This window comes from Drosophila rhopaloa, unplaced genomic scaffold (assembly GCF_018152115.1).
Source record: "Drosophila rhopaloa isolate 14029-0021.01 unplaced genomic scaffold, ASM1815211v1 contig_178, whole genome shotgun sequence".
Lineage (NCBI taxonomy): Eukaryota > Metazoa > Arthropoda > Insecta > Diptera > Drosophilidae > Drosophila > Drosophila rhopaloa.
In genome coordinates, this window is record NW_025335059.1 from 5,930,557 (window position 1) to 5,943,603 (window position 13,047).

The 13,047-nt window shown below is 37.2% G+C and overlaps 1 protein-coding gene across 1 annotated transcript; it reads left to right on the forward strand.

Moving 5' to 3' along the window:
- Positions 1-4,046: 4,046 nt before the first annotated feature.
- On the forward strand, positions 4,047-10,730 carry LOC108037857 (calcyphosin-like protein). Its single transcript, XM_017114516.2, has 5 exons — positions 4,047-4,170; positions 7,680-7,828; positions 9,816-9,935; positions 10,118-10,175; positions 10,239-10,730. The coding sequence occupies exons 2-5, from the start codon at positions 7,680-7,682 to the stop codon at positions 10,551-10,553; spliced, it is 642 nt and encodes a 213-aa protein (XP_016970005.2). The 5' UTR covers positions 4,047-4,170; the 3' UTR covers positions 10,554-10,730.
- Positions 10,731-13,047: the final 2,317 nt, after the last annotated feature.

Sequence of the window (13,047 nt, forward strand, 5' to 3'; positions counted from 1 at the left end):
GTGGCCACCACAATAGACCCTAAGAATAATTCCATGTCAACACACTCATAAATAATGGACTGAGTCGAGCTGGACCGCCCTCCGTCCATTTTTCGTCCACCTGCCTTCCACCATCAGCATCCTCATCATCATCAGCATTGTCGGATTCAAGTGGCCAGGTACAGACAAAGGCAAAGTATTTATCATAAGCAGGGCGAAAATGGCAAGGTTCTGGATACAGTACTTATGCATACCGTGGGTCATAACGTTTGGTCTTTAGTCCGAATCGTTAAAATACAATTGAAGTGGTCTGCAAAAATGTAATGATGAATTTAAAAAAAATGTCCAATGGAAGCGCGTTGTTCTTCTTACCTAGGAGTTATTAAAAAAATTAAAACTTTAAATTAAGGATACAAAATTTAGATTTTTAGTTTATCAGACATAACTATTAAAATGTACCAGTACGATTGTTTTGGTATTAACTATTAAAATAATATTAGATTAAAGTTCCGGCATGTTTCCAGTTCTCAAATTTATGTTTTAAGTTTTTATTAAATCGAATTAAAATACAACTTTTTATTAAAATCACAGTTGTATTCGAGCCTTAATCACTATTATTGGTTATTAAAAAATATATAAGATAATGTCTATTTTTGTATTCTTGCTACACAGAACCAAGCCACTCTGCATTTCGAGGGCATCTAAAATTTGCAGGAGCATTTTTATAGACGACAAATTTATCAGTGCCACAAAATGAGTTTCACTGACGAAGTTTCTCCGCCCCTCAATTCCCACCTGACGACGATTTGTCATCTTTTAAATACAACAACAGCGCAGTGTGAAGTGAATGGCTTCAGAAAGCAGGACGAAGGACAAAGGACATGGCAATAATGCGTCGCAGCATAAATTTTATTTATTTTATAAGCGCATAAAGCTCTTGCCTTGGTCGAAAGAAAGAGGTGGACACTGTGGAAAATATTTGTTAGTAAATAGTTAAACGAATAATTCCAATTTTTATATTCAACTTTAAACAGTTTTTAAAGTATATACTAAAATCATCAAGCAAATAAGATATTATTCATACCAAACAAGAGAGAACGCTATAGTCGGGTGCCCCGACTATCAGATACCCGTTACTCTGGTAAAGGGAGTGGGAGGGAGATGGAGATATAAACTTTGATCACGCATAACTTTTTAACGAATGGTCCGATTTGAAAAATTTCTTCTACATTTCGATAGGTATTGATAAACACAATAAAACTGCATTTTTACTTTTTCGAAATATTTAAATTTTTAAAATCGTATATAAGCGATTGTGGGCGTTAAAGGGGGCGTGGCACCTTTTTGAAACAAACTTGCGCTGCGTAGGAACTCCTAGAATCTGCATGCAAAATGCCAATCTTCTAGCTTTTATAGTTTCCGAGATCTCAGCGTTCATACGGACAGACAGACAGACAGACGGACAGACGGACATGGCTATATCGACTCGGCTAGTGACCCTGATCAAGAATATATATACTTTATAGGGTCGGAAACGCTTCCTTCTACCTGTTACATACTTTTGCACGAATACAATATACCCTTTTACTCTACGAGTAACGGGTATAAAAATAGTATGGTCCAAAATTGTGGTTGAATTGTTATCCTAAACAAGAAGCTCATTTATATGTTTAAATTAACAATTTTTGTTCAGTTGTAAGGTGAAATTTTTTCTCTCAGTCTCTATCCAGGACCTGCAGAAGCGACAAGTAGTCTCTCACACCACCTTTTTTAGCCCGATGGCTGGCAACTTTGTTTGTCTAATACCTGAGATGCTTGGCCAACACTTTGTTGCCGTGACGCGGTATTCAAAATAGGTTTTTAGTAGACTATCCTGGGGAAGGGAACTCCGGCAGGAGAGCCACGCCCACGGCTATGAATGGGCAGTACGCCCCCGAGAGCGGACACGCCCCCAATACCTGACTATGTGTGTGACTGTGCGTGATATGAGCAGCATCTCAGGATCTGGGGGCATCAGAGCCAGTTCATGTCAGGCTTTGAGTGTAATTTTTCTCGGGGAAAATAACTTGAGCAGCATCCGTAAACGAGCTTTTTACGCTGCCCTTGTTATCAACAAAAAAAAATGGGAGGGTATGAAAAAAGGTGCTGGAAGTCTCGCTGATGTCGTGGCAACGACGCGCTTGTAAAAGTTGAAAGATTTGCATAAGTAATTTGACAAAATGTAGTTGACAGTAAAAAGCAGCGAGCCATGCACACATGCACGCAAAATGCCACTGACAAAATATTATGGCCAAGAAGTGTGGGGCTCTCAAGGGGGAGGGGGCCGGCTGATGACAGCCAGCGGTTGGCCAACATGGTGGCGCAAATCTCCCCCACATGATGCGGCAATCTTTCTTACTTATAAACCCACGAGCATAAGAGCAACAACCGATTCATTACCCCAAATGAGAAATGCGACCAGAGCGCTGACAACAGAGATAATAGAACGTGGAGAAATATTTTTTCAATTTTAAGAAATGCCTTAGTAAAATGCAAACGGGAGTGTTGGACTTGAATATACAATTTTGCTAAGAGATATTCCCCCAACTAGTGAAAATCATTTTCATCTAGCACTTGTTGGAAATCGTAGAGAAATGGATTATGTTTCTCGCTGATCTGTATTCATAATTATCATAAAATTACTCTATTTACAAATAAAGTGAGTAAAATTATAATTTCATCATTTTTTGTTGTCCTTTTTTCACTTTTTTATAGACTTATCTGTCATGTTTTCTAGTTAGCCACTGGCAGCGCTGGGTTGGTCCAAACAAATATTTATGTAACAAATCAAATAAACAAATAATAAGCAAAAAATAAAAATCGATTGCCCTAGGGGTTATTTATTAATTCCAGAAATGAAAATAAAAACATAAATTAATTTAATTTTTTTTACATCTGGCAAAGGGTATATTTTGAGATAAATAATATCACAATTAATAATTTATAAAGAAGGTAGTTTTCAACTGATTTTAGTTTCATAGTTTTAGTTTCATAGTTTGTTAAATGATTATCTATTTTTCAAGATTTATGCATTAAATTATATATCGCAAAATTAAAGTATTTGTTGTAACTAAATTATTATAAATTTCCGAAGAGTATCCAACAAATAAAAAGTACAACTCATAAAGCGCACATCAATTTAGCAAAATGGAAAGCATGATATGAGCGCATAAATTTTATGCACTTCGACACCACCAAAAGCGGTAATGATTATGCCGTGTCGCGTCATAAAAATGTGATACACCAGCCGCCTTCCCATTTTTCCAAAAAGGTGAGCACCCCAATAATAAACGGAAAAAAGGGAACTAAAAAAAATGTACCTAAACAAAGTGCGACAAGCCACAAAAGCTCGCGTAAAAATGTATCTATGCATCCGGCGATTGGCAGCAAAATAAGTAGGTTGCTAAGCTTTCCTTACAGTGCACTGAGAATAAGGGCACCTTGAAAATCGATGAATAAAATTCTGAAATAAATAAATAAGGAAGCTATAACACTAAAAAAGGTAAATAATTGTTTTAATTAATATTTCTATCCCTAACATGACAACACCTAATAGAAAAAATAATAATAATGATAAAAAATATAATATATATATATTTAAACAAAATATTTAACGCATTCAACAAACTGAAAATAAATACATTTAATTTGTAATATTTATTAAAGTTTACCATTTATTATAATTTTAGTTCCACATAGTAATTCAAAATTATTTTGAATTAAAAAATTAATATTTTATATAGATACGTGAAGGGAAAAGTTCTTTATCTGATTTAAAATGGAAACAGATTAGTAATCATTTGGAACTTTATTATAAATTACAATAATTCTTATGCTATATATCAAAACATTTCGATACATTTTGGTAGCTATAGCACTCTTAAATTTTTCGGTGTATTTGTTAGTTGGGTAAGGACGCCGCTCATGGCGACGGGTGTGTGGGTGTGGGCTCGGAAACTATCCACAGCTGCAATGGTTGAGTGGTTGCCCCGGTGGTGGTGGCTTTTCCTCATTCGTTGCCAACGCTCCGCACTCGCGACACGTGCGTGGAAAACTCCGTATTGCTGCGGCATTGTGCATTGTAAAAGTTGAAACTGTTGAAACTGGAATAAAATAATAATAGACACTGAGTGTCAGCAACTGCCGGGAAAGGTAAAAAGTGTGGCAAAGAAATAATCGACGTGTCTGTTAATTATGGTGAAAGTTCTCGCACATATGTACACATGTCGCTCCTTTTGCTGAGCTGGCTCCTGTACTTTCTTTTTCCTATATTTTTTTCAACATTTTGGAGAGACAGCTGGCGTTGGCAGTGGCCGATACTTTGCTTGTTAGCGAAACAAGCGGCACGTCAACGCATCTCTTTATTTGGTACACATATCCGCAACAGTTTCAGAATCTGGTGCTCTGTGTCATAAAGACACGCACAAATCAGGCTCAAATTCAGCCCGATCCCGGAGTTCTTCTGCCGGCTTTTAACGTTGTCCTTGCTGCCTTTTGCTTAACTCGCAATTTATGGTTAATCGATGTTGTGTTTGAACGTGACCTATTTGCTTTATTTGCTGGAGGTCTTCTGCCGTTGTCCTGTGAGTCCCCTGTATCCTGTGTGTGTCGCCATTATCCCTGTCGCACTCAGCGTCCTGCTGACGTGTTAAATCGTCTTTTTGTTTACCCTTACCCTCAATAAAGCCATAATTTATTTTTCATGTTCTATCGCAGTTCGTTAGCATCTCTTCCTTTCGGCTTTCTATTTTTTCTACTCGTTAGCTGGCATTTCACTTTTTGCATACGTGGCGTATGCGCTATATTATGTAGGATGGGCAGTCAGCCCGGGCGAAATCGATAGTATGGACGACCTTGACTTCCGGCAAGGATGCTGCAGTTTGCCATTGAAGGTGCATTTGTTGCCCGGCAACATTTGTTGCCAAGACTCGGGACTTCCCATTTTAAGAAAGCTTTGGAGTTTTACAGTTGCCTAAGAATCCAAACTATAACATTTATTATTACTTTTACTGTTAAGGTGAAGTAAATTATATCATGGAGTATAAAATTCGTTATCTAAAATTATCTTGTTTTCAAAATAAATTCCTGATCCCAAAACCCTTCTTTGCATAAATATTTCTGAACACATTTTTAACTAGTTAATTTTGTGTAATAAGAAATTCGTCTGACATAATTTTATTCTTCCTCGCAGAGTTCCAAAATATTAAAACAATAATATTAATTTATGGTCTGGGACTTGATTGACAAGACCTAGATTATGTTTTTGTAACGCTCTTTTTTCATCAAGCCAAAAAATTTAAAATTAAAAATACTTCTCTTATAAAATACTTTTCTGAAAGCCTACGTTTTACATCTCAGTGGAATTTAAAACTTTATTTGGTTCATGGAAGTATTTGAATTATATGTTGACTTTTTCTCAGTGACCTGTGACCGAATGGCGTGTGGCATTTAAGGACACTAAAGTGCCACCTGGGGCTGCTAATTAGAGCACCGTTCATTACTCACGCCGCATTAGTCGTGCCTGTCTAACATACTATCTAACGGGGTCATCAGGAATGGGACTCCCAACGGATATATAATTATATATGTACATATAAAAAAATGGAAATAAAAGCTTTTTGAGCTTGTTTACTCAGGCCAACATGTCAGTTATTCAAATCACATAAATCGATGTAATTTCCTAGGTCGAAGGCTTCAAGGTTGCCCTGAAATTCTGTATTTTCGTTGTTCTTTGAGTAAACAAATCAATGTTATTGATTTGAAAGACAAACATTTGACTATTCAGGGTCTGTTTATTTTCTTACTGGCGATGACTACATAAATCAAATCCAATTAGGAAATAACAGTTGCAGGTCAAGAATGTTCTGAAAATAAACTATATATCGATAATTTTAATTCTTTCTTCAAAATCAAATATATCCTTTTAAAGTTAAAAGGTTCAACAAAATTTCCTTATTAAAATAGTTAACAAACTATCATTGTAATACATAGTTTAATTTTTCCGAAAGCAAAAATATTTCTGGATTAACTTAATAAATGATACTTAAATTCCCGCGTGCTACAATTCAATGCCGGTGTGCAAATGTTTTAAAGGCATATACATACATCCATATGAAACTAATAATTGCGAACTGATGCGTGGAAGTTTGAGGTGATTGCACACACTTACCCTCGCCGACCAAATTAAGTGCTAATCAAACTAGTCGGACCTCGAGTCGTCACAGTTCATTAAGCTAACTGCCACCTGGTCAGGTTTTAACCCCACCGCTCGACTATCTGTTCATTCGTATGAAGGCAAAGGGGTGGAGAAGCCTCACTGCAAGAAAACTATTAGTTCAAAAAATGTAGGTTAAAAAATATGCAATCATAAAGTTAACATTGGCAGTTTAGAAATGGCAATGAAATACATTTTTTATATTTATCCTCTTATTGTTTATCTAGATATATTGATAAATATAAAATGAAATGAATTTCCTTCCATATGTAAGAGCCATCACCAATACAGTAATTTCAAAAGAAACAAAAAGAAAATTAACGAATACCTTTAAATGACATTGCTGACCAATTACTTTTATTAATTGCCATATTTAAGATATTTTTTTAGTATGAACAATTTCTTATGGTGCCTTTGCTTTTGCATTGGGTAAAAGCAACCTCTACATAAATTCTTTTCAGCTCATTTCAAAGACTTTATTTAAACTCTGTTGTTGGAGCGTCTTTTAATTGAACAAGTTTTTGTTTGATTTAGATCGGCAATTAAGGTAGAGAATAGCTGCCAAGCCTTTCAATGCATTGAAGCGTGTACTGAGTGCGCCATAAGTGACTGACAAGTCATATTTGGCAACATTCATTTAAAATGTAAATCAACTTGGTAAATTACAAAGCTTGTTTTGGTTTCCTAGAGACAGTAGACATCGGCTTCGTGCACCCACCTTCTGGTGTAATTAGGCGCCTTTGAGCTAAAGTAAATCAATTCCGGGTGTAATAGCCCTCGGCTATGACTGTCGCAGCTTGGCAACCAACGCCCATCGAATTTTCCAGTCCACAAAAGTATTTGCCGAGCCGAAAATTATTGTAGCAACATAAACACAAAAATTAAATATCAAACAAATTCTTGGTAATCGCCCGGGGGCAATTGACAGATTATAAACTTAAGCTCGCCACAATAAGCAAAAGTAAAATGAAATGGTAATTAAACCCATACAAGAGTAAATAAAGGAACGATAAATATTTTTTCCCATTACACACAATGTTCAGGTAATGTTCTAACTGAACCACAACAATAATAAATATAGCTTTTTAGATTACAATATTCATAATAAAAAGATAATATCAACTTTTATCATATTTATTGAACAATTAAGATATTTTAAATAAGCCAGAGCGAAAGACCCAATGCATAATTTTATTTCGTATTCCTTAACTGTATAAAAAACCACCACTATTGTAAGCCTTATATTTTAATATTTAAAGTGAAAATTATTTCTAAAAAATGGAAACTGATTCCCTCAAAAAACATTTCTCACCTCCAATCTTTCTTTCTTAGTAATACAAAACAGCCTGAGGACAATCCTTTGATTCTACTTAAGCAAAGGAAATCAAAGGAAATTGTTCGTTTGGCACTATGGTTTGATTTGAATATGTTTATTTACTTTCCGTAGATGCATCGTGAGAACGCCTACACCAAGGAGGCCGCCCTGAAGAATCTGGCCAGGCGCGAGTTGGCCAACGGCCTGGACAAGGATCCAATTTACAAATTGCGCCTGCAGTGCTTCAGTCGCGGGGCCACCGGCATCTTGGGTTTGTCCAGGTGAGTTGGTTATGGATACAAACCCTTCTTCCAGGGAATCAGGGAAATAGGCTTAGGTGAGGCTGCATGTTTGCCTATTGGTGGTCCAGTTGTGTGTGTTACCGAGAGCTTCATGCGCTGGATTGCTTTCTATTTGTTTCTTGTCTACTTACTTTTTATTTTTGTGGTTCGAGAGTAGAGAAGCCACAGATCCCCTAAATATTTAATACAAATGTATCCTGCAAAACGAATATCAATAGAAAATTTAAAATGATTGTTATTATGTGTGAACTAACTTAATCCGTATCATAAGACTAATTTGAAAAGAGAACTATGGAGAAAGTGCTTTGTTATGAAATTACCATTGACAGATAATAAAATAAATGAAGGAGACTTTATGTTTTTCTTGATTAAAAGTACATAAAATATTTAACACAACATTTATCGAGCAAAAATAAAATAAAATACACAAATTAAAATGAAAGAGGCTTGTTACAATTACAAATATAGACCTATTTAAATAGGAATATTTATTAAATAAAAATAATTGGTGCGAGAAAATGGATTAGACTTGTCAGTAATAATTTATAAAAGGTTGAAGAAAATGTATTTATTGACACCATCCTAGTGTATTTAGAATTTTGACTTCATTTTCGGTTTGATGTGTACAAGTGTAAGCTATATGATCAAAAATCTGCCTTTTTTCGCTTGGGATGCAGATAAGCCTCTTGTGAAGCGCAACATCACTGGATGGGGTAGTATTAAAAAGATGAAATCGTTGAGGGTCCGACAAGTGACGAGCTCGTAAACATATGGCCAAAGGAAGGGTAGGTGAAGATGGTCGATTCCCGACAGGAAAATATGGCAAATGAAACTGAAACTTTGCCGGCTTTTTTTGCTGAAGCTACTGCTGATGATGATGTTAAGTTTGGGCTCAGCAAGGCGCATGTAAATACGAGCATGCCGAGAGTTCGAGTGCATGTTGAACTAACATTCTCGAAAGCGCTTTCAAGTGTGTGCAGGCCTGGTAGGAAAAAAAAGGGAAAATAGAAAAAACTATAACTATGACGCTCGCTGGAAGACTGAAGCGGAGGCTGAGTGGGAGTGGCAAAAATCGCTGACTGAATGCAAACAAACATAATTGGATTTCTGTAGTTGCTGTCGAGTAAAGCCACACTCAAAGAAAAAAGCCAATAAATTATGATTTTAGCTATTTTATTAGTCATATCTAAGATAAGGCTAAACTTGCTCTAATCTTTGATCTATGATAAATTATTTGATATAAATCAGATATGGTAATTCAATTAATTTGTGGATAAATGAAATTTAAAGATATGTATTTTACAATCTTTAGGGTACTTAGTTAACTTACAATTAATTGAGGATTGTATAAATTGATAATGTGAAACCACTCAACAAATTTTCAGCTGGCACCTATATAAAGTGCTGCGACCTGCCTCACCCCCTTTCAACTTTACCCCTCAGCCACATCAGCCCACTGTTAGTTTTTATTTCAATTTGAGCTGCCAGCAGCAAACCGCTGCCACCTGTACCGCCCACTGCCTACCACCCACCGCCCACCGCCCATCGCCTCCACCTGTTTTTCCCGGCCGGCTGTCTGCTAACAATTTCCCGCTTTGAATATATAGACATTTTGTACAAAATCCTCGCTTCTGCAACATATGTACGGTGTGTGCATTTGTTTGCTGGTTGGCTTGTCGGTCGGATGGTGGCTGCGCCTATTGGCCTCGTCCTCGTGAGCGCGCATTTTCATTTGTATTTATGCAATTTGTTTGTTTGCCAGCCGGAAAATTCAATGCATCGAATGCATAGCTGAATGAGTTCCCATCCCCCAGCCGCCCACTCTTCCGAGTATCTATCAATGGCATATTCTTATCCGACTCGCTTTGTCCCGTGGCAATAATAGGAATATATTTTCATTTTGCCATTCATATTGGGAATTATTTTTGCGGTCCTCACTGCACTCTTCTCTTTTCCCATTTTCCAGAGCATTTCGGGTGATGGACGATGATGGCAGCAAGACTCTCAGTGCCGAGGAGTTCAAAAAAGGAGTCACAGATATCGGTCTGGAGCTGAGTGATTCCGAAATCGAGGATATGTTCACCAGGTTGGTAAATGTGAATTTAAAATTTAAGTTATAAATAGGTATTTCAGGCTGACACGGTTCGAGCTTCGTTATGCCTTTTCATAACATAAATAAGGGCTTATAATTATGCAATGCTGTAATCTGCCCCTTTTAAAATTAATAATACCTTCATACAATAAATATTTTAAAATATGTTTTCACAGCTTCGACACAGACGGAAGTGGCAACATTAATATGACTGAATTTCTGGTAAAGCTTCGGGTAAATACACTTGAAATGTATTGGTAAAAAAATCGTATCAATATATATCAATATATTTTACAGCCACCTATGAATAATTCCCGTATCAGCATCATCGAAAAGGCCTTTGACAAGATGGATGCCAACGGAGATGGCCAAATCACGGTTGCCGATTTGAAGAACGTTTACTCGGTGCGCGATCATCCGAAGTACTTGAGTGGCGAGATGACTGAGGCTGAGATATTCACGGGCTTCCTGAAAAACTTCGAGGAAGGTGCTCCGAATCCGGATGGAGTTGTGACCAGGGAGGAGTTCATCAACTACTACGCCACGATCAGCGCCTCGATCGATAATGATGCATATTTTGACCTGATGATGCGGCAGGCCTACAAACTATAGATTGTGTTCCTTTTAGAAGTTCAAAGCTTAACGTCCATTTGCCGTCTTTACAGCTTGATCAGTTTATTGAATTGCGCACATGTAATAATAACTAAAAGCCAAGCCAATGTTTTAATTAAATTTACTAGTATTGTTGAAAGCTAAATTTCTTGTTTCATTAAAACAATAACAACGTTGTTCTTTGACAATTTAATTAATTGCCGAAATAACCATTCTGCGAAAGCAATACAACTTAGGTTCCAAATTTTAAAACTTAAATAAACTTAAATAATTTACAATTAAATCAAATTAAATTAAAAAATTGTTTGTGTACCAAATGAGTTGCTTAATTAGTTAAATCAAAACTAAAGTTTTCCTTTGACACAAACTTTAATTTAAATATCTAGAAATGAAGCTTGATGTCAGTTTATTTGGGCTTTAAACCGCTTTAACTAACCTAATCTTTGGCTTTGCCCAGCGATTTGCGAAATGACAACGCAAATCAGTCCAGCCGTAAACATTCCCATGACCGCCCCCGCTTCCCCGCTCTAGTTGAGTGTAGTTTTGGCCAAATAATGCGCTATAATAATTTATTAAATTAAAGCCGCGTGCTAATTAGCATAAAACTAATTAGATTACTTGTATATGCGAAGCCGCAAAGCACGGCGTAACATTCGCTAACAGAGTTGTGTTTGAATTCGGTTTTTGGGGTAGGTGCGGGAAACGCGGCGTATGCGCAATCGTTAGCTGGGCTTTTGTCGCTTTTAATAAAAGTCAGCTTGGCAAAAAGTCAGGCCAGCTGACACAGACAGAACAAATAAGCCTGATTAGCCTGTGTTTGTATGGGTGGGAGTCTGTTACTGCGCCCGTGCCCCTCTCATGTTGCAAAATCTTTTCAAAGAGCTGTCAAAAAGGCTCCATTCGAATTTCAATAAGGTGATTGAAAGGCCCATGAAAGGAAATGCTATGATTTTTCAAATCAAATCAAGTTTCACATCATACATTGCTAATTTACCCAAATTGAAAGCAAAAACAATGGATTATTTGGGGGATAGCTCTGGCATAAAATTACTCTTGAACAAAATGGGATATGGAAAATGTATACATTTATCGGGATTTTTGCTCCCTGGAGACGAACTTTTACCACCCTAAAATACTTGTGGAAAGTCTAAGCCCGGCCAAGTGCTTAATTAGAGGCTTATTAGAGCGCTGACGACGGCAATTGCCAAACTCTAATTACATTCATTTCGCAGCGATGATAAGAATACCGCAACTGATTAAAAGCCGGGTAAACAGGACTTAATATCCAGTGATATCGATAACAGCTCGGCAAACGTCTCGGGCTGATTATGCAGCCAAGTTTTTGTATGCCATGTAGACAATGTTAAAAGTTTGCCCAAGTAATTAAATCACTTCGATCTTTGCTAATTACAAGCCAAGAACATACATTTGGTAGCTCGGCAAGCGTGTGCGCGTGCTTCCCCGACGGCCTGTGTGTGGGTGTGTCTGTATCTGTGTGTGTCTATCCTGGCCTTACCGTGTAAGTGTATCTGTGTGCAGCTTGTTAGACAAAGCCCGCCATCACCGACATCCTCATCAGGCCAAAAGGGCCAACAGCGGCAGCAACAACAATGTTGACAAGTTACCTGCCAAATTAATGCAAACATGAAACGTGCGGCAACGGGAATATTAATTAACTAACTACCTGGGACACTCACACTAATGCCCACAGATACACACGTAGCACTGTCGAGTACACTAGAAAAAATACAAATATGATTCATGAAAAGCACTTAAATATTTACTCTCTTAAATGAATAAATGAATAAAAAAGAGCATACAAAAATAATTTTTAGCAAGTAGTATAAGTACATGTAAGTAAACATAAGTGCCCTAATGTTATTATAAGAAAGTAACAGCAAGTGCTGTGAAATTTGTTTGATTTCAGTATACTAATTATTTTTGGAGGAACAAGTTAATAATATTGCGAAACCTTAGTGTGTAAATCAAACCCAAGTCGAGTAATATTTAAACGATTTTAATTAATATGTTAAAATTCTCTTGGTGCAGCAACGAACTTCCAGAACTGTCGGCCCTTTGGCCTCCGTGTGTGCTTCGTGTTGGCAGTTGGCACTTGGCATTGTCAGATTTGAAGGCGCATTCCCGGTTACGTAGCCGGATTTGCTAACTAGCCTGATACCTGGCCCCATATCCAAAATATATCCGACCGCTGCCAAGTGGCGTATGATTAATGAACGTTTCATTAGCGCGACTCGCATTACATACACGGTTCGACTGGCAAGGGAGCAAACGTAAGTATTTGCATTTCAGCAGGTTGCTGAACGTGATCACAATATTATCTCTTCATCAGCAGCCTGTCCGGTGCTCCAGAAAAATATGTGGAAAATGCAAAAAGCTCTGAATTCGCTTACTCCTTGATTCCAGGTCCGAATGTTAACAGCGACGGGAAATATTAAGGATGTCTTATCAAGACTCACACCCTTCATCCAGGACC

Coding starts and splice junctions, on each gene's coding strand:
- LOC108037857 (XM_017114516.2), top strand. CDS start 7,680: ATGCATCGTGAGAACGCCTACACCAAGGAGGCCGCCCTGAAGAATCTG. Junction 7,829..9,815: donor GGCATCTTGGGTTTGTCCAG/GTGAGTTGGTTA, acceptor CCCATTTTCCAG/AGCATTTCGGGTGATGGACG. Junction 10,176..10,238: donor AATTTCTGGTAAAGCTTCGG/GTAAATACACTT, acceptor TATATTTTACAG/CCACCTATGAATAATTCCCG.